Here is a 19,983-nt window from a genome sequence, read left to right on the forward strand (position 1 = left end):
AGCTGCCGTTAAACACCAAAGAAGAAGAAGCAGTCTCCGGCATTGTAGCTGTGTCCAGCATTTGTTGGCCGATTACGTGACAGCGATGCAAGGCTGTCCAAATTTAAAGACTCCGACAAATGCAGCCGACAAATGTGTCCTCCTTTTCCCCAGATTTGAAGGATAGTTTGGGTGTATCCTTCGTGGCCCAACCTGTCCCAGAATTCATAGCGCGGCCCAGCCAATTCCAGTTTCCAACAATGGCGGCAGCTATTTAGTTTTAATATTATTCTTTCTGGGTCACGAAATAAACTTTTAAGATGTTTTCAGGTAAAATTGTAGCTGTGTAAACTTCAAATAGCTGCACGATTTATCTAGACATCAAATATTTGCAAAAGTGATCTGACGTAAACATAGATAACTTGAGAATGTTATTGAGAAAAATGTCACAGAGAGTGGATTTCCCTAATATGGTAATTACACAGCTCACTGAGAGTACAGAAGACCCTCCCACCAGATGTTCAAACCAAATGTTTACCAAGGATTACACTAAACTGTGACCAGTGTTGGGAAGGTTACTTTTAAAATGTATTCCATTACAGAATACAGAATACATGCCCCAAAATGTATTCTGTAACGTATTCCGTTACGTTACTCAATGAGAGTAACGTATTCTGAATACTTTGGATTACTTAATATATTATCATGCTGTTTACAACTACATGAATGTACTATTGCTGTGATTTATTACTGTTACTGAAGGTCCGCGGCTCCGAACCGTAGTAAAGGACCTCTGGCTAATACGGTGGGTTCTGTGTCTGGCTCGTAGCCGAAAACTAGCTTTACTTTGTTGTCTGGGTCAACTTTGCTAGCGAGAGGCGTTGAAAGGCTGCTCCAACGGAACTTATTGTTTTTGGAGGAAAAACACGAACACGGTTTACAGTCGAGTCTTAATAGCTTACTTACAACTGGGCTCGTCAGGCTCTCTTCTTGGCTGCAGTGGTTATTATTATATTTACATACTTCCAGCTCCCGTTTTTGCTCGATGACAGCTCGTACTTTTCCTTTTTCTCCCTCCTCGCGCTCACAGACACATAACGGGTATGGCAGTCCATTCTCCCTGCAGCACGGACTACACTGCCTATGAGGCTACATTCTTTAGAGCTATACCGGTAGCATTCTGCCTATTAGCTTAGCACAACAACAACAAAAAGGCCTCTCTCACCCAGGAAACACCATGGCAACCATAACGCTGCCACCTGGAACAATAGAACGTAGCTGTCAAACAAAACCCAAACAGGCCTGACCCGCCACAAAATAAAACAGGGAAGTACCGCCGTGCAATCCATTTATTTCAACAAAGTAACTGTATTCTAAATACCACCTTTTTAAACGGTAACTGTAACGGAATACAGTTACTCATATTTTGTATTTTAAATACGTAACGGCGGTACATGTATTCCGTTACTCCCCAACACTGACTGTGACTCATGCAAAGCTATTTCTGCATGGACTAACAATGAAAATGCATAAAGGTCGCTTTGATACAAGTGATCAAAAATATTCTAATCTCATTAAAGGTTAAAACATAAAATTTGCTGATATAACAAATTTGTTTTGACACCTCTCCGGGAGGTTTGCACAATTAATGCATTACAAGCCTGAAGCGTCAGTTCAGGTGATGTTATACACGAGTGCAATTAATCAAATAATTATTAACTGACACACTGTGAAAATGGCGCTTAGCTTTCTTAGTAATGTAGGTTTTTTAGGCAGCATGGTGGCTCCAGGAGGTACTGCTGACAATCTGAGCCTAGAAAAATTCATGTCACTCACTTGTTCCAATTCACTGTTATTGACACAAGCACCCATCTGTGCAGCTGCAGTGCAGAGACACTGGCATTTTTCTTATTCCCATCAATTAATCTATAAAATCTGCAGGTTTTTTTCTCGATAACAAAAAAACGCAGCGGTAAAACACCTAGCTTGAATGTGCCTTTTCAGCAATATTGCTTCTCCTGTGTTTCCATCTCAGAGCAGTCTGATTGTAGGTACTGCAGGAGGTGACGACACTCCTTGTGTCAGAAAGCTCTGAGAACTCTGAAAGCTACCAGGTCCAGTTTGGTGCGTGCAAGCAGCTTTCTGCACGTGTGTTCATCCGTTGCTCACATAAAGAAACATGAAGAAACGGCAGACCATCCCCCTGCCACGGTGATTTATAGCCTCCAAACCAATGCTGTTGCCCGCCCCTCTGACTCTGTGAGGTATTTGAGTTATGACTGGTGGTTTTTGTGAGGAGAATTTTCCCATTTTATTTGATTAAGTGTGGTGCGTGGCCAAGTCTGCACAGCATGGTTTGCCTTACGGCTTTCAATTCATCTTATTTGAAAAAAAGGAATTATGACTTAGTTAATTCTTGCATGCCTGCCTCCACCACTGCAAACACCTCTATTATTCATTTAAAGGCATTTATATTTTATTGATACTATTTTCAGGTTCCTATTCATAATGTGATCGGGGTGATGTTACCCGGTGGCAATGTGGATGGCGACACACCATGAGCTCATTATCTAGCTGTATGATAAATATGTAATCATATTTTGCAGTGCCGCGTAGTGACCCATTTCATCAACATGCTGGATATTTGCAATTAAATGAGGCCCAACTCCTACAACCACATTTGCTCAAGAAGAAATGCTGAAGCTTTACTTGTGCTGCAGTAAAATTAACCAAGCAGGAACTTTGCAGTCAAATGAGCTTTAAAAACAACTTTTAATAAAAAAAATTTATAAACTATGAGTCTGCACTCACAACTCATGCAAGCCCTCCAATCTCATCATGTAGGCCTTTGGCGCTCTTTCAAAGTGGAAGCACACCAATATGTCTCCAACCACCATCAACAAATGAAGTGATAGCACTGGGTGGAGGAGCCCATCTACTGGCAAGATTTATAGATTTGATAACATTTGATAACTGCCATTTAATGGGCTGATAAGATTCTGCATATGTGCATATGGGGGACATTATGATCTGATTCACATGTTTTTGAATTAAAATTTTAAATGAGGAAGATGCAGATAGATATCTACCTCTTACAGATAAATAACTAGTTTTGGTTTAAGCGATTAAAGTTAAAATAGTTGGAAAGCAAACATTTTAATAACTGACTGTATTCATTTTAATTTCTGGAAAATCTTTACAAAAAATCACTACTTGGGTAAGTTTAATTAGCTCTAAATTTACTATTTATTATGGTTGTTATAAATATTTTATTGTTTACACATGTTTAAATTGGGCTCCACTAGTAGAGCGGAGCCACAGCACAATGGCGCCAAAGTAATTTGTTGGATACTTGAGATTAAAAGGCACTATATATGTGCAGAGCATTAAATAATTAAAAGCTACAAACAATATGTTGAGCATATTAAGAACATGTACTCGAACATGTATTCGATACATTCCTAATTCTTATAATTAGGGATGGGTATCGTTTAGGTTTTATCCGATACGGGCCAAACCGGTACTTTTGAAACGGTGCCGGTGCTTAAACGGTGCCCAAACCGGTGCTTAAAGAATGGAAAACACAAAATTGGTCCAAAAACCTCTCATGTTCAGCTGTTTTTTTGTAAAAAGATAACAATGTTAGTCTTTTCTGCAGGTATAGGGCATATATGGTATCATTCTTGGCTGGAAGCAGTGCTTAAACAATGGAAAAAACACAAACTTTGTCCAAAAACCTCTCATGTTTAGCTGTTTTCCACTTTTTCTTCGGTCATTTTAGCCTTTTTGGCCAGGGTGAAGGGAGTATCTGCCATCAAACAAGAAGACAGCCGCATGTAGCTATGATGGTGTTTGCTAGTTCACGTTACATGCATTAATTTAATAACGCGGTTAGTAGTGATGGGTCGTTCGCGAACGAAATGGCTCTTAGAGCCGGGTCTTTGAAGTGAACGACGCGAGCCGGCTCCTTATTGGGAGCCGTGAGGTTTTTTTTTTTCTTTCTCTCACCCTCTCTCTCGCCCTTTTTTCCGCTAAACTCCGCATGCGCGGCCTGTACTTTGCGCTGGGCAGAGGGGGGGAGGGGCGTTAGTTACACTCGCAGTAGCACAGGAACAGAGCCAGAGAGAAAGAGAGCGAGGGACAACAACGTCACATTAGAAAGGTATAGTAATCATCCACTATTTTCAGTTGCAGATGATAAAGGATTCAGAAATCATGCAGGCCCATATGACAGAGAATGTGCATCTTCTTTTTGTTTTAATATTTTAATTTATATTTAATTGTGTTGTGGTTTGCAGTGTTTTGTGTTGTTTCACGTTAAATTTGTTTAAAAGGAAAAAGCTGAAAATTTAAATAGTTAAAAGTTTAAAATGTAAATAGTTGTTTTTTGTATTATATGATTTATTTATTACATTTTATGTGGAGTGAATAAATAAAGTATACTTATGGTGGCCCTTAGAAACAAAGCACGTACAAACTCCAAAACACATACAAACTCCTAAGCACGTACAAACTCTAAAATGCGTAAAAACTCCAAAACACGTAAAAACTCAGAAGCACGTACAAAAGACAACAGAAGTGCTCCAGGATGCAGGGCGCAGTGTTGAGCTTTTGTTACTTAGTGGCTACACAAGCCAGGAAGTATCAACAACTGGATTTGGTGTGTGGTAGTAACAGGTAAATGAACTTTTTTTTTTTTAATTATTTGAATAAATATGAGTGCTTGTCTATAAATACACAAACAATACACACATGCTTTCAATTGTATAATTTAAGTGATCTGGGTAGCTCTGTTTTGGAAGTTCAGTAAACGCTAGAAATGTGTTTTGGCGTTTGTGCGTGCTTTTTTGGAGTTTGTATATGCTTTAGAGTTTGTACGTGCTTTGTCACTAGGGGCCATATATAAACATATATAAATAAAACCACTTTTTTTACATTAGTAATTCCTTTTCTGCATAATTTTATATTATTGTTAATGATTAAATAATTAAAGCAACAAAACAACCTGAAGAGCCGGTTCGGAGCCGAAAGAGCCGGCTCTTTTTAGTGAGCCGAGCCGAAAGAGCCGGATCTATACAAAGAGCCGGAAATCCCATCACTAGCGGTTAGCTTACTCAACGTAAATTACACACGAACAACATTAAGCTACTCACGCAGAGAAGAACGGCTGCTGCTGCCATCATCATTTCTGCTACACTGGCAGGGCTAGGTTCATCGGATTTAAAGTGTGACCTCCTTTGACAGTATCAGCTTAAAGCACTTGTTGCAGGCTGCTGAGTTTGCATCTTTTGCTGTGAAGTACAGCCAGACTTTTGACCGCTTTGCCTTGGGCATTTTTAATCTGTAGCTCTGCTCTAAAAGAACGTACGTACCTGGACCCGCCTACTATCCTCGAAACGTAAAATGATTGGCTAGAATCTAAAGTGTATCATTCCATACCAGTTGGTGGCGGTAATGCACCTTTCAGTTGTTTGCCAACCGCCAATAGAAATGTAAGGAAGAAGAAAGTGTATCACAGCTCAGGAAAAAAAAGCACCGAAAAAAAGCACCGAAATAAAGCACCGAAATGCGCGCTGCTTTTCGGTCTGGTTACTACCGTTTATGTCAGAACCGGTGCCATGATGGCACCGGATACCGGTACCCATCCCTACTTATAATTACTACTTACTCTATTATTAATAGAAAAATTCCAAGGCAGTTATATTGAAGTCCGAAATAAGAATCATTCATAAATAAAACAAAAAGTTATTAATGGTAAATGGAAATTCTTGAGTCGTGTTGAATTTCCTTGCCATATGGGAAACATGGTTAGTAGGTGCATCTTTACAATTGACCTGTTATTGATGGCAATGATGTAAACCCAGGAAAGGTTTCCTTCCCCTCCTGGCTTCAGGTATTTATAGAACCCCTGCTGTTTGTCTTCAGGATCTCTTTGACGCCACCAGGAAGAGCATCTGGAGAACTCATTTAGACATCTCGCAAGTGAGGTGTGTTACTGAAACCGGGGCATTAGGGAAGCAGAAAGACAAAAGATCATCCACAGAATGTTAACGGGTCGGCCTATCCAGAGCAGACCTCTGGAGGAATGCCACAGTGAACTTCCAAACCTGGGAAATATCATTAACCGAGACAAATAATCAGTGCACGTCAGACTTGTTAACATAGAAACGTGTCCAAAAGTTGTGATGAACGAACTGAAGAGCCTTCACACTGATTATAAATATAATTTCTCAATTAGTGAGAGAGGAGAGGTCGAAAAAAGGTGATGTTCTCATCAGCTATGTCAATCATTCATCAAAGAAAATAATGCCCCCAAACCATGTAGATCTAATTAGTCTGTTCATTAGCTCATTTTGACTGGAAACCCAAGGCTGCTAAAAAAAAGAAGAAGAAGAAGAAAAGATAGAAAAAAGACGTAGTTGGACAGTGAGAACAAAATATATTTCTTTTTAAGCAATGCCAAGTAGTCATGCTGTAATAAGATTTTAAGGATCCCGTGGTTCTAAATGGCACTCAGCAGATGCATAATTGCATTCAAACAAACAACATTTAAAAGTGACTTTTTTTCCCCCCTCCAGCAACAATTAGGGCCATTAATGATTTTGCCATTTAACGATTTTAACACTGTAAAAGCAAGCCACATGCCACAGCTTTAGCTTTGCAAAGCATTATTTGCAGCATTAGTATAATTTAATAGTAGAATTTTAGCTGTTTGGACATCACTTCAAATTCACTTCCTCGCAGCATGAAAATCAATGAGCAGTTAATGAGAATTTGCTGTTATTTTATTATTTTAGAAGGAAACCCTGTAGTTCCAGAAATATATTTAAAATTAGAAACTAACAAAATAACTTAAGAAGTGAAATTGGACGTCAACAGATGCAGTTTTATTTCAACATTTGAATATAATGTGAATATAAAAGGCCATAATAAAATTCTTTGCAACTCTTTACCGTAAATACAGCGTCAGTTTTGCACTGCTTTTTAAATCATTCTGTATTCATATACTGGACCGTCTTCTCCGACTGTTCCAGGCAGCCCTTGATTTCCAATATTATCCATGTAGCATTAAGCTCAAAACAGGTGAGGATGTGCTACATGCTAAACAAGCTAGCATGTAGCTAAAGAAGCTACATGCTGTAGCTAAACAAGCTAGCATGTAGCTTGTTTAGCTTCATGCTAAACAAGCATTTAGCTAAACAAGCTATCTATTAGATAAACTTTAATACATGCATTTTGGTCTGACAGATTGTTACGTTCCCTTAAAAGGGTCCAGGCGATGAAGGAAAGTAAAAAAAAAAAAGTGCTATAAGTGAAATACTATATAAAAACGGCTGTATGCTAATAATCTAAACTTCTTGCAGGACTCTTAGTCTTGCTTGCTTTGTAATATTATGGTCATCTGATAAAGCTGAAAGTATTGGTTTTATAAGCATATTGGTTTCAATGTAGAAGGCTGTCTAAAATGAAAGATACGCTTTCCAAAATCAAATGACTTCCCAGAAGTGAGAGATTCTCTCGCTAGCTCAGTAACAGTTTTATGAGTAAGAAGAATCTATGGGTTGTTGGGCTATGTAACCTTTATCACAGCTTCCATATGCGCTGTAAATCACAGAATAAACATGTTATTCATTGTTGTTTGATTTGACAAATAATCAGCCTAATAAAATATCAGCTGTATGGACAAAACCTTGGTAAATATATGAAAATAAAATTAATATTTAGGTCGTTGTGTAGTTTTCCACATGTTCCAACCATCTAATTATCTTTTTTATCGATAAAAACAAACTGCAATCAGCTGCATCACCACAGGCCTCCACTTTCCTAAGTAAAAACTAAAAACTTCAGATGACAATGGAATAATTGACGCTCATTCTTTCTCTATCACTCTAAAAGCAGTATCCTGTTTTGGCAGGAAGTAACAGAGTTTCTGTTCAATCTCATTTAGCCACACTTCAGCTCGAGTTATGTCCCCTTCCTGCATTTTGTTCCCTTCATTAAAAAGCTCTAAGTGTGACCATTTTCTGTGGCATAAATGGTAGGCACTGCCAAGTGTTGAATAATTAGAAGATGGAAGAGCAATTACCCTCGGTTGCTTGATGGAGGAAGTCTGGAGAATGGAGTTATGGCCGACCGCTGCAGAAAACATGTAATGACAGCAATGGCTGGCCAAAGGATGGCTGTAGATGGTTTTCCTGAAACACTTTGTTTAATCTTAAGTAAACGGTCTCCCTTTTCTTTAAAAGCTCTTGTGTCAAATATTGTTTTTGCCACAGAAGAAACTTTAGCACTACAGGGAAATAGCAGTCCCTCCAACCCGTTGTTATACCCAAGATGTTTGGTCAGGACCCACAGACATCATATTTTAACATGCTGTAGCATAATTTTTGAACATGCATGGTCACCAGATGGAGTTCATTACGAGTCCCTCGGAGATACAAACGCAATGAGACCGCAGCCAAAAGTGGTCTGGCAGTGTTTTCACTGTAGGACATGAAGTCACTTGTAGTGTAGATAGAAATTTACCTTTTAACATGTGATTAAAGTTGTGAAAGGGTGTACTTTAATTCAAACCATGTACTTTCATGGGCTTACGAAAGTCAAAACAAAAGTAAAATCCCAGACAGGATTCAGACTTTTGTCTTCTGGTTGGAGGCTGTGGGATTGTCCCGTCCACCACTCCAAAAACCAACTACTGCAAACTACTGTAGGTTCTGGTACTTCCTCCCTCACAGTGGAAATTGACACTAAGGGGGCACTTTTTGTGTAAAACTATGATGAAAAATGGAAATGTTTCCGTAATATGATTAGTTGGGAATGAGAATATGTTATTTCTCAAGTCAGGTTTTTACAAAATGTATTTATATCTATTAGGTTACACTAGAATTAACATTAAAGTTACTCTAAAATTAATCCTTTTTTCCTATTTCTGAATCAGGTCTTTATCCTACACGCAGTATTCACGACTTACCTCCTCACCTCCCAGTGTACTGACTTACAGCCTTTCTTAATTTAAGCCTTTATTTAATCAGAAAGTTTCTTGAGATTGAAATCTCCTTTCTAAGAGACGCCTGGCCAAGAAAGCACACCATTAACTGCAGGCTGCTGTGGCAAAATCTCAGATAAATTTCTCCATATATGAGTGTCCATTAAGTACAAAATCACAGCTCCAGAAACACAGAAATGACTGTGACACCTACTATTGATAGTTTAGCAGAAATTAATATTTTTAAAATCCTTTCAACACTAGCAATTTTTTTAAACATCTAGCTAAAATGAGCTTTGTTAAAACAAACCTTCTTTTAGGATTATGCATTTCCCAGTTAAGGGTGCCCTCTGACTTAACCTTCCCCGACTTGCTTCACTTCTTAAGTCAGAGCAGATCTGGTAGCTTGTTTGTGATTTCACAACAAAATCCTGCTGTGTAAAGCTTCTCGGTCACATACAGTATGCATAGTGTATGTGGGTGAGACGTCTCGTGGGAATTTAGATGAGAACAGAGCTGGGAGCGCCGTCAAGTAATCCCACAAAGTATCGTTTCCCAGGGGTCTCCCTGTCAGTTACACATCCCACAAAGACCTGCGGGAAGCTATTCTCCGCTCTTCTCCTTAAAAGGAAACAGTGGGAGAAGTCAAATCCTGACTTCTGGGGTCTTCCCATGTACAATATCACAGCTGCAGTGTCTCTATGGTAATATAATTACACACCATATATTATAGCCATCCCACATATAGCTTAGAGTGTATTTTGGTATGCAACTGATAATTTAGAAACTCAACAAACAAGCGACTGAGTTTAAGAGGAATTAAATGGAAGCCCCAAAGAAAGTCTTTATTACACATTTAAATCGTTTCCAAACTTTGGAGAAACTCGATGTGACGAACACGAATCTGTGTGTTGGTGAAATAAAAAATCTTAATTTAAGATAAGCGTTAGTGTGGACATTTATAGACCACTGTGAGGCTTTCTGTTATCACTGCTGCTCTCTTTGATGATAACTATCACTTCTTAATCTCCTTTTTTATCGTTTCCTTTTTCAGCACTTTGAACAGCCGTGTTTCTGGACGCTGCTGTGCTGCATTGAGATAAAAAAACAAAAAACCTTCCGCCATCTGAAAAATAATTTTTATCTGGTTTTTTAGCCCTTAGATCATAATTCCGTGAAAAAAACTTGGGGGAAACGCATTGCCAGGAGATCCGTTTTGATCGAGTAAAATGTGTGGTTGAAAAAAGATGATCGCTTCTGAGATTCTTGCTAATAATTTGAGAAATCTGCATATAGCTGTCCTACTGTCTGTTTAGGTCGACAAATGCTTATCTGATCCTCTTCGAACTCGTTGGACGTGTTGCTCTGTATCGTAGCGAGCACGGTGCTGAATCTGAAGTTGTCTGGATGAGCTGTTTTTATGTTTTCATTTGTTCTGTGTGGCCAGTGTTGCCCCTACGGCAGGTGTCTTGAATCAGACGTAGCCACTTTTATTTTTTATATGTCAAAGCTTTAAGTGATTCTTTCTATTCTCCAGCTGCAAAAAAATGTGTAACCTTTAAACCACATTTAATTTAAATCTACCTACCCTACATTTATCGCCAAGCGCCTTATCTCTTAATTTAGCTATTCCCTGAGAAAGCTACAACCCCAGGTCTGCACACTCTGTGCAGCCACATTTGAACAGACCAATCACACGCATGCATTCAGTGAGCGTTTCTTCATGAGTCCTCTTGTCAAACCTATAAACTTAATGACTGCGTGCACGTTAAGGACATCTGTACGTCATAGTTACAATCTCTCAGAACAGACTCTGTACTAGTTAAAAGGAAAAATTGAGTTACACAATATTATGTTCCCATTTGGGGGATTTTCAAGCGTGATTGAATCATTTTCATTTCACATTCTTTTCTGTTTTTAGGATTTCTGGGAAGTTTGTCGTTGTTTGCTATACTGGATAATTTAACTTAGACAGACACATGACAGTAAGCTTAGTCAGTCTAGCCTCAGAGTCAATCTGAGAAAGCCCCAGACACATCATGCTTTTTTTAAAACTGTTACTGCAAATCGCCTTGTTGTCGGCCAAGGTCTCAATTTTAAGATCAAGGTGGATCAAGAACTTTACTGTTAACAACAAGACAGCTCCCAAAAAGAAAGTGTTTTAGCTAACTCCTTATATTTCCTGACTGGTCTTTATTTTGCTATTTAGTCCAAAAAAACATCTTCAGCACCTATTGTAGTAGGTTGGAGTAATACAGCGGTTTACTGTTAATTCCCTTCGAGCTGACATGCCCCTCAGCCCGCCCGTGGTCGAGTTACATATTTATTCTTTGCTTTCAGTTGTTGGTTTAACACAATCTCTTAAAACCAACCCCGCATGTCACACACTAGTTAGTAGTAATGCAGACTGACGACCATAAAAGTAGTCATGAGCTCCTACAAACGCACACTGTCAGGCGTGTGGACAGTTTTAGATTTTACTCGTGTATCATGCTAAATTACTTCGTGGGGAAATTTTACATTGTTGTTAATGAGAAAGCTCTGACATGTTGCGTCTAACAGTCAAATTCAATCAAACAATAAATGAAAGAAACGTCAAAATCTGAAGTCACTTCTGGGATTAATAGCTAAAACAAGAGAGATGATTTCAGCCATTGATGCCTCCTCTCACTGTCTTTAAGTGCATAATTGTAGAAAGTGAGTATTCATTACTTATAACACTTGCCAGCATTTTACTCATAGAAACAAGTGGCAGCTTAATGTTTCTGTAAACTCTTTCTCATTAGGTTATGTGTCTGAGTTTACAAATGGGGCAGCATATCTCTCCAGCATCCTCCTCTGATTTTTCACCGTCTAGTTAATGATGAATCACAGTGTAATTAATGAGGTCTGAGTCCTTGTTTCCCGTATGCCTCAAGTAAAACAGAGCAAGACACTGTAGCCTATCCAGTCAGTGCTGCTTTCATATTATGTCCTCATTGTATATTTTCTACAAGATACAAGAACTAACCTGCAGAAAATGCTTGAATTCTGCAAAAACAAGTTGCTTTATTTCACTACAGGCACATTTTGACGCTTTAAGTTGTTCCCAAAGAAACACAATCTTATGCTTGAGTGCACTGGGGTTAAATCGGGCCTCAAAACTCAGAACTTTTGAATCTACAGGCTTTCATTTCCTTGCTTAAGTGCTCTTTGACAGTAATTGTTGTTCAGTGGAAAAGCATCTGCTGTTGGGTTTTCTGTCACAAATCCACTCCTTTAATCGCCGCTCCTAAAATATTTTTGTCTCTGAAGTCCCCCACGGCTTTCACCCACACACTTTTTACTTTTACTCTTCTAACAGTTTTTACAATACTTCTAAAACGGTTTAGCTAATTTTGATTTTTACCCATTTCAACAACCTTAATGCGTTTACATTTCCACTGTTTATGTACTGTATTCACATGTTTTTTTCACCTTTACTGATTGCTTTTATTGCTGTTTATCCATCACATAAGTAACAGTTTAAAAATTTTAGGCAAATCTTCTTCAAACCCAACTCTTAATGGTCTCGTATTTCTCATTATCAGCCACTGATTATACATAAAGACAGTCTGGGGTTTCGGCATGTGGAATGTTGGAATTTCCACTTGGTTACAGTTGTAGGATTCAATCGTTTCCCGTCGTTGGACTCTGTTGTCTTTACAGGTGGACTTGGGGTTCCTACGATTCGTCAAAGCCATCGGGACGCAGGGTGCCATCTCAAAAGAAACCAAGAAGCACTACTACGTTCGCACATACAAAGTGGACCTGAGCTCCAACGGAGAGGACTGGGTCGCCGTGAAGGACGGCTCAAAGCAGAAGGTAACGATGAGTCACTTATTCTCTTACAATGATCATCTACCTAATGCTGACAAGTAATGAAGGACCCTGCATTCTAATCAATGAGGTAAATGGCTGAATCAATGTTTTCCAAGGCTACAGCAGCTGGCTGCATGCCTAAACTAAAGTGTGCACTGAAGGTCTGCTTTGCATCCCACTTCTTTTAACACGTTTAGAATTCATTTATTCTGGCACTGGAAGTTGTTGGTGCAGAAATAAACTTCTAGGGACTGAAATTAGGCAACATACTGACAAACTGTGTAACACGAAGCTTCAAAAGAAAGTCTCGTCTACTCTACGCTAAATCTGCATCACGCTGAACATTCGTGGTTTATTGTTTCAGGTGTTATTTGTTGTTTTTCCCAAATTCTAATTACTCTGATAGTACAGTATCATCTAAAGTCATGCAAAAAACACACTGAAAGCTCAGTTCTTAAAGGTCTGCATAACCACAAGGCCGCAGCTCAGGCAGTTGTACCAGTAGTATCACTACAGTTTGCTGTAGCCATGTGCAACGAATAAATAATTTTCAATAAGGCAGCTGTGGTGTTACTGTAGAAGCAGCTGTATTATTGGGAAGAACACTCATTTCTATTGTCGATTGTGGAGATGCTAGCAGCCAGAGCAGAAGCTTTATTTGCACTTTTGGTGGGAGTAGCAAACACTTACAGTGTTACAGTGCATAGCTGTACTGATTAGCAGTGACTGTGATGAATAGCAGTAAACATTCCTGCCAGCGCTGCTGTTTTGCCCAGGTTTTCTCCTTCTATTTAAAGACCATCCCCTGCACCCTCACGCTTTAAACCTTTCTCCCAGAAAAATCACCTAATTTAGGAGTAACTGTGATGCGTGCATACATAATGTTTGTGCATTTCTTTAATCTTACCTGAGTTCCAAAGTCATGTATGGAAGCCAATCTGGAAACAGTCCACACAGTTTTAAACCCATCAGTCACTGCAGCGGCCCGGTTGAAGTGGGTAAATATGAGTAAAGTAACAGATGCTCTTCTGTGCCTGTATTTTTAGACCTTTCTGGGGAACTACAACCCCACAGATGAAGTTCGCAGCAATCTTCCCAAACCCACTCTGGCTCGCTACATTCGTATCCGCCCTATGTCCTGGGAGCAAGGCATCTGTATGCGCTTCGAGATCTACGGCTGCAGAACATCAGGTACACAAACTCATACATGCTGATGTGGGACCTCACTCCCAGCTTCCTGATGTATAGATTTATGTTCCACAGCTACTCCGCCGCATACCGTTAGTGCTGAAGTCCGTGTTTTTACATATTCCATTCATACATTTTCTTCTTAATTAACTTTCCCTGTCCCCTCGGGGATTAATGAAGTTTAATGTAATCATTTTTTCCCCCTTATCTAACATATACATATGCAGCGTATGCATCTGCTAATACTCACTGGATTGCTTTTTTCCCTATTTTCTAATATAGTAAGCCAAACAGACTGTATATACAGAAGTTTCCAGCTCACTTTACCATCTCCATAATTTTTCTCCATGCTCAGTAATCTCTTGCAAATATTCTGCATTTTTTCCCCAAACACAAAAAGAAAGATTTATCATTTATTAAATGTTTTATGAAATTTTAATTGAGAAAAATGTTCAGTTCTTTTCCGTTTTTATAGACCTTTCGTGCTCTTCTCCAAACCTGAGCTGAAATTTTTAACATAGCCTCGCTTTAAAAGATGGATAGAGCCCCGCAGCCTTGTTTCAGAGCTAGAACGTGCTAGAACGTGGGTAACTTTTAAGCTTTCGAAAATCCACCAGGGTAAAGTTGTGATGAAGGTGGTGATTACAGGCTGTAATCATGATTGTTTTCTGCTGTAAAGTTAGCGTTTTATGATGCGAGTCTTACTCATAGTCCTACGCGAGTGATCGTTAGAGGAACTGCATTAATTGCCAAAAACAAAAAGCCACTGATCTCTTAAAGAAATGACTAACATTTCACCAGCTCAGTTCTTTTTTCTTCCTTTTACTTTTTCCTCACTTTTGTTCATCATGAATCAAACTAACATCTTTTCGCTTTGTGGATGAAAAACCCCCGCCGCTCTCTGTTGATTTAAAATAATCACTGCTTCCAAAGCGAGCGCAAACTCCCACAGAAGGATGCCGTTATTCATTACAGTGGAGCAGAGGAAAATCATGGTGCCTCATTACTCATCCCCTAACATTACATAAACCTCAGTCCTTGATGTGCTACAAACAACTCTCAGTAGGAGGGCCTCATGAATCGGATATCAGGCTCTTACTCATTGGAGAACTGGATAGAGAGTGCCGGACAGGTGATTCGGGAGATATAGTGACGCAGTTTGGAGAGTGTATATGTGTGCTGTATGCAGGTAACGCACTTGAAGCAGAGCCATCATTTACTTCAGAGCACAAAAGTTTTTATCTACATTTTCGCAATTTAAAGAAGTGATAAAAACATGAATGCACGTTATCGTTTGCTGTCCCTGGGAGGACATTTGGTTCTTATAAGCTCAGCAACATCAAAACGCACACTGGCAGCCCTGTAGGAGGTTTCCACAAGGGAGTCTGAATAGCTTTATATTTTCACACTGTGCAAGAATTTACATCCCCAAGAGCTGTTGTTGTTGTTAAACGGCAGATACAACTGTGGGAGCATTTGTCAAATGCAAATATCATGACTGCTTGGGCCCGGATATTAGCTCTAGCTTGTTGTGGATAATGGATTTAACTTGGGCTTGCAATGACTAGACCATGCTGTGCAAGTATTATTAAGAGTTCACATTCCAGGCAAGCTTATCCAGTCATTATCCCAGAATATTTTCCAGCACTTAAACACTGTAATGAAAATGGAAGCATTCAAAAAAGCAGCCTGGCCCGGTTGTTGAACAGATTGTACTGTAACCTCAAGGTCGCAGGTTTTTCACACACGTCGATGAGTCTGTCAGCGGCATGATGCCCGTGAGGCGAGACTTTAAACCTCCAACATGTTGCTAAGATTCTGCTGCGAGCCGCCTTTTGACCTCTGATGATGTGAGGCAGATTTGTAGTTGTAAACTTTTCTCTCCTTCTTCATTTGAATCAGAGATCCGTCCGGTTTTGCTTAATGGGGCAAATTTGTCATTTTGGTTTATATAAATTATTTTTAAAACTCAACATGACTTCACTGCAATAGGAGTGAAACTTTCCAAGCCTTCTGTGTGCTGAAAGAAAGCTTTGTTTAGACCAACTTTAGCTCTGCATGAATAATGCAGCCTCTTCATTTATTTCAGTGGAGGCTCGGTATCATCTGGCAAGGTGCTGTCAAGTGTATAATGCAACTAAATTACCTTTTACCCTGAATGCAGAATTTCTCCTATCCCCTCTCATGCTCATCAAGAGAAAATAAAATCATTTCCACTGTGACAACTTCCCCCTCCTCATCCTAATGTATTAACTTTGCAGTGTTTTGGTGTCTGATAACTCTTCATACTTGAGGATCTGTTAAATCCCGAATCATTTTTTATCATCTAGCTGGTACTTGAGACTATGTAGCAGAGCAGGGCGATATGACCAAAAATATTTATCACGATATATATTTGAAAATTTGCGATAACGATATAACTGCAATATAACTGACACTAGACAAAACACACTACAACTCCACAACTTTATTAGTGCAAAAAAAAAAACCCATCAATGTATTTTCACTTAAACAAGCAGCTGTTTTTTATGTGCATTAAAGCTATAGAAAAATTTAACAGTGCAAATGCAAATTCCTTGCTGACAGTTTAACCAAAAGGCATTTCCAGTGGAAATTGGCCGACATATCCTGAGCATAACCATGTATAATATCCACAAAACTTAAAAAGAGGTTATACACACACAATACAGTAATATTATGTTGGAGCACAGTACGTATCACTCCGCGAGGCGCCTGACTACGGTAGCCGTAATGCTCCGACAATCAATCAAGCGGTGCGGCTTCGTAGCTTAGCAAAGTCGTACTAAAACATTTGACAGATTTTGGAGCGCCGCGTACGACATAAAATCGTTTCAAGGTCAGTACACACAACCAGAATTCATACATAAGGTACACGGGATTATAAGGGGCACTGTCGATTTTCAGAAAAATCAAAGGATTGATTTTAAGTGTGCCGTATTTTCCAAACAACACGGTAATAACGACGGCCCGCTAGCATGCGCTACCAAAAATAGTGCTTTGTTGTGTATCTGAGGGACGAAAGCTAAACCAGTTCCACACCAGTGAAGTTGCAGCATTTTTACAAACCAGTTCTGGTTCATCCGTTTCATTCAGCTGTTATCTTTTGTCATTCTCTGTCGCCGCCATGCTTTTTCTGCTTTTTATGAAAACAAATTCACTGTGCATGCGCGTTTTACCCATATTCTATCGCGATATTTCATTTTCTTATCGTTGCTCAACATCGATATGGCCCAGCCCTACTATGCGGCAACACGATGAATGCTTTGGATCTAACAGTCACAAAGAAGGAGGCATATTCCTCTTTTTTCCCTTTAATGTTGGCCTGAACATAGAGGGCACAGACATGTTCATACCTAACAACCTTTGTCTTATAGGTGTTGGAGTATATCCAGCCATTATAGTAACATCAGTAATGGCAGGAGAAATATAAAAAGAAGCACTTATTTTAGTTCAAAACACAGCTGAGACACAGACTTTGGATGTTTGGGTTCTTATCCATCACAATCATGTTGCTATCAGGGAGCTTTCTAAACTGCCCGTTTTCATTCTGTTTAATGTCTGTGACCATAAACTTACAGTCGCAGTCAAAAAGAATTAACGAGGAGTCCTGAAAAAGATGTTGTGGCAGCTCACATCACCCTGATCTCAATATTATGGAGTCAGCGTGAGACTGAAATCCCGCTGGTGCCTCAATCCACAGAAGACGCTCGGAAAAACATACCCGCGAAGTCAAATCTGTGCTTGCGTACAAGAAGGAGAATAGTTGCTGATAGTCAAGCCCCTCAGAATCAGAGAGGCTCGACTCAGGAGGCAGACACCCTCTTTAAGATTCAACTCACAGCTTTACTTTTTGATAAAGTTTTTAGTTTGAGCTCGATCAGGTGACCCTGAATATCCCCTTGTTATGCTGCTAAAGGCTCAGGCTCCTGGAGGACTTTCAAGTGATGCACTGAACACTTATTTTCCACTCACGTCTTTTCACTCCCCACCTGTTTATACACCACTGCTGCATTTTTGTCTTATCTCAAAATCCGCCTCTATTTCGTCTTGTTTCTCCATCATCTCTGCTGGAGATTTCTTCCTGTTAAAATTGAGTTTTTCCTTCCCACCATCACAAAGTCCTTGCTGATAGGTTTTCTCACAAACACCTTACTGTCCCTTGTGGCGACTGTTGTTGTGATTTGGTGCTTTGCAAAAAGGATACCGAATCCCTGCTTCGTCTACAGAGCAGCAGCGTACACACACTAAAAGTTTAGTAATTCCTCGTTTATTCAAACAAACCCATCCTGGGGATTAAAGATGACTCTTTGATATTTTTACCAAAGCGTTTAAACACTGCTCCAGCACCCAGAGGGCCTCAACTAAAACCGCTGACTTAAGCAGTGACAAGATAATGATGGCCGTGGCATTTCTTATCGTACTTTACGCCTTTCAAAAGTTTCCTACCCACTGTTCACTGTCTGCTCGTCGTTCTCCTGCTGTACAGACTACCCGTGTGCAGGGATGTTGGGGATGGTGTCTGGCCAGATCTCAGATGCTCAGATCAGTGCCTCGTCCTACGCTGACCGGGGCTGGGTGGCCGAGAACGCGCGTTTATTGACGGGAAGGTCGGGCTGGACCGGACAGTCGACAAAACAGCCTTTCAAGAATGAGTGGCTGCAGGTGGGTTCACAAACACAGCTGAGTTTAGAGATGAAACAGGCAGATCATGACCTCATGTGTGTTTTATTTGTTTACAGTATTAGAAAGTTCAGTTATGCATCCAGCAGCCACAAGCAGATCCTTAACTACCGCACTGTTAACTGAAACAGTCCTTCCCAAAGTTTCTGGCTGGTGATGCTTTGACATGAAGACAGTGTCTGCTCACTCATATGGCCACGAGTGCTTTTATAAACAGTTTAAAATAGAGTATACAGTTTATTTTTCCTGTTCCCCACTCAGATGGGAAGCATCAGGCTAGAAAATATCTACATTTTGACTAGTAAATATCTAAATAGTCTTAAGATTTCTCAAATTATCCCGATTCCCACCTGCAGGGACCCCAGTCCCCAGAGTGGAAACCACTCGTCCACACCAGTCCAAGCCAGTTCTTCTTAAATGAAACCACCGTCATCTTTGTCATTTTTATAATCTATCACAGAGCGACAAGGTTTATTTTTGATTCAGATCATAGGTGCAGACAGTATTTTGCTCCTTCACAGGTGGATCTGGGCCAGGACAAGATAGTGACCGGTGTGGTGATCCAAGGAGGGAAACACCGTGACAGGAACGTCTTCATGAAGAAGTTTAAGGTGGGCCACAGCCTGGACGGAGAGGAGTGGACCATGGTGAAGGAGGAGAACACCACCAGGGTCAAGGTTGGCTCACTTACACATGTAACAGCAAAATGTCACTTTTTATTAGCCTGTGTTTGCGGTGCCTGGCAGCCAGAAGGTCAGGTTGTGTAACACGAGTGCTGAAAACAACATCTATTTATCTGTTTGAGATGCAGATTAATTAGTTCGCACGCAAAGAGTAAAACAGAAAATGACCAAAGACATGACGGCCAACATAGAAATGAGGAAACGCAGTCGGGAAATTGCCCGAGAGGCTAAAAATGAAAACTGCACATCACCAAAACAACAATTAAATCCAAACAGGGACAAAAATTCAAAAATATCAAAAGAACTGAGGCTCAGCATGACTGGAATAATTAAATCAAAACAGCGATCCGATTAAACGAGAATCCAAAACTCAAAAACAACACAGAACCATAAGACTGTGACTAAATGTGCTTAATATGACTTCAAATGAGCACATCTGAAGGTGGTGCTCGAGGCTCTGAAAGGACCACGTGTGCACATCAGATGAAAGTGGCTTTACTTTTTCTTTTGGCTTCTATTCCTCTTCTTTCTTTATTCCTCCCCGTGTCTCAATCGGCAGCATTGTGAAGCAGGCGATGAATTACAAGGAAAGCAGATAAAAAAAGT

At 39.8% G+C, this 19,983-nt stretch overlaps 1 protein-coding gene across 5 annotated transcripts in view; it reads left to right on the top strand.

Annotated features, from left to right (window-relative positions):
• LOC146497265 (neuropilin-1a-like) overlaps positions 1 to 19,983 on the top strand; it is a 204,797-nt gene that overhangs the window by 156,480 nt on the left and 28,334 nt on the right. For all 5 annotated transcript variants that reach the window (XR_014870593.1, XM_085140467.1, XM_085140468.1 and 2 more), the window contains 4 exons: positions 12,653 to 12,808; positions 13,852 to 13,996; positions 18,501 to 18,676; positions 19,216 to 19,371. Coding sequence is in view for 4 of the 5 variants with exons in the window: in XM_085140467.1 (XP_084996593.1) it covers positions 12,653 to 12,808; positions 13,852 to 13,996; positions 18,501 to 18,676; positions 19,216 to 19,371 (633 nt within the window). In the remaining variant the exon portion in view is untranslated. The remainder of the gene's footprint in view (positions 1 to 12,652; positions 12,809 to 13,851; positions 13,997 to 18,500; positions 18,677 to 19,215; positions 19,372 to 19,983) is intronic.

The sequence above is a fragment of the Neolamprologus multifasciatus genome, chromosome 18 (assembly GCF_963576455.1).
Source record: "Neolamprologus multifasciatus chromosome 18, fNeoMul1.2, whole genome shotgun sequence".
Classification (NCBI taxonomy): Eukaryota; Metazoa; Chordata; class Actinopteri; order Cichliformes; family Cichlidae; genus Neolamprologus; species Neolamprologus multifasciatus.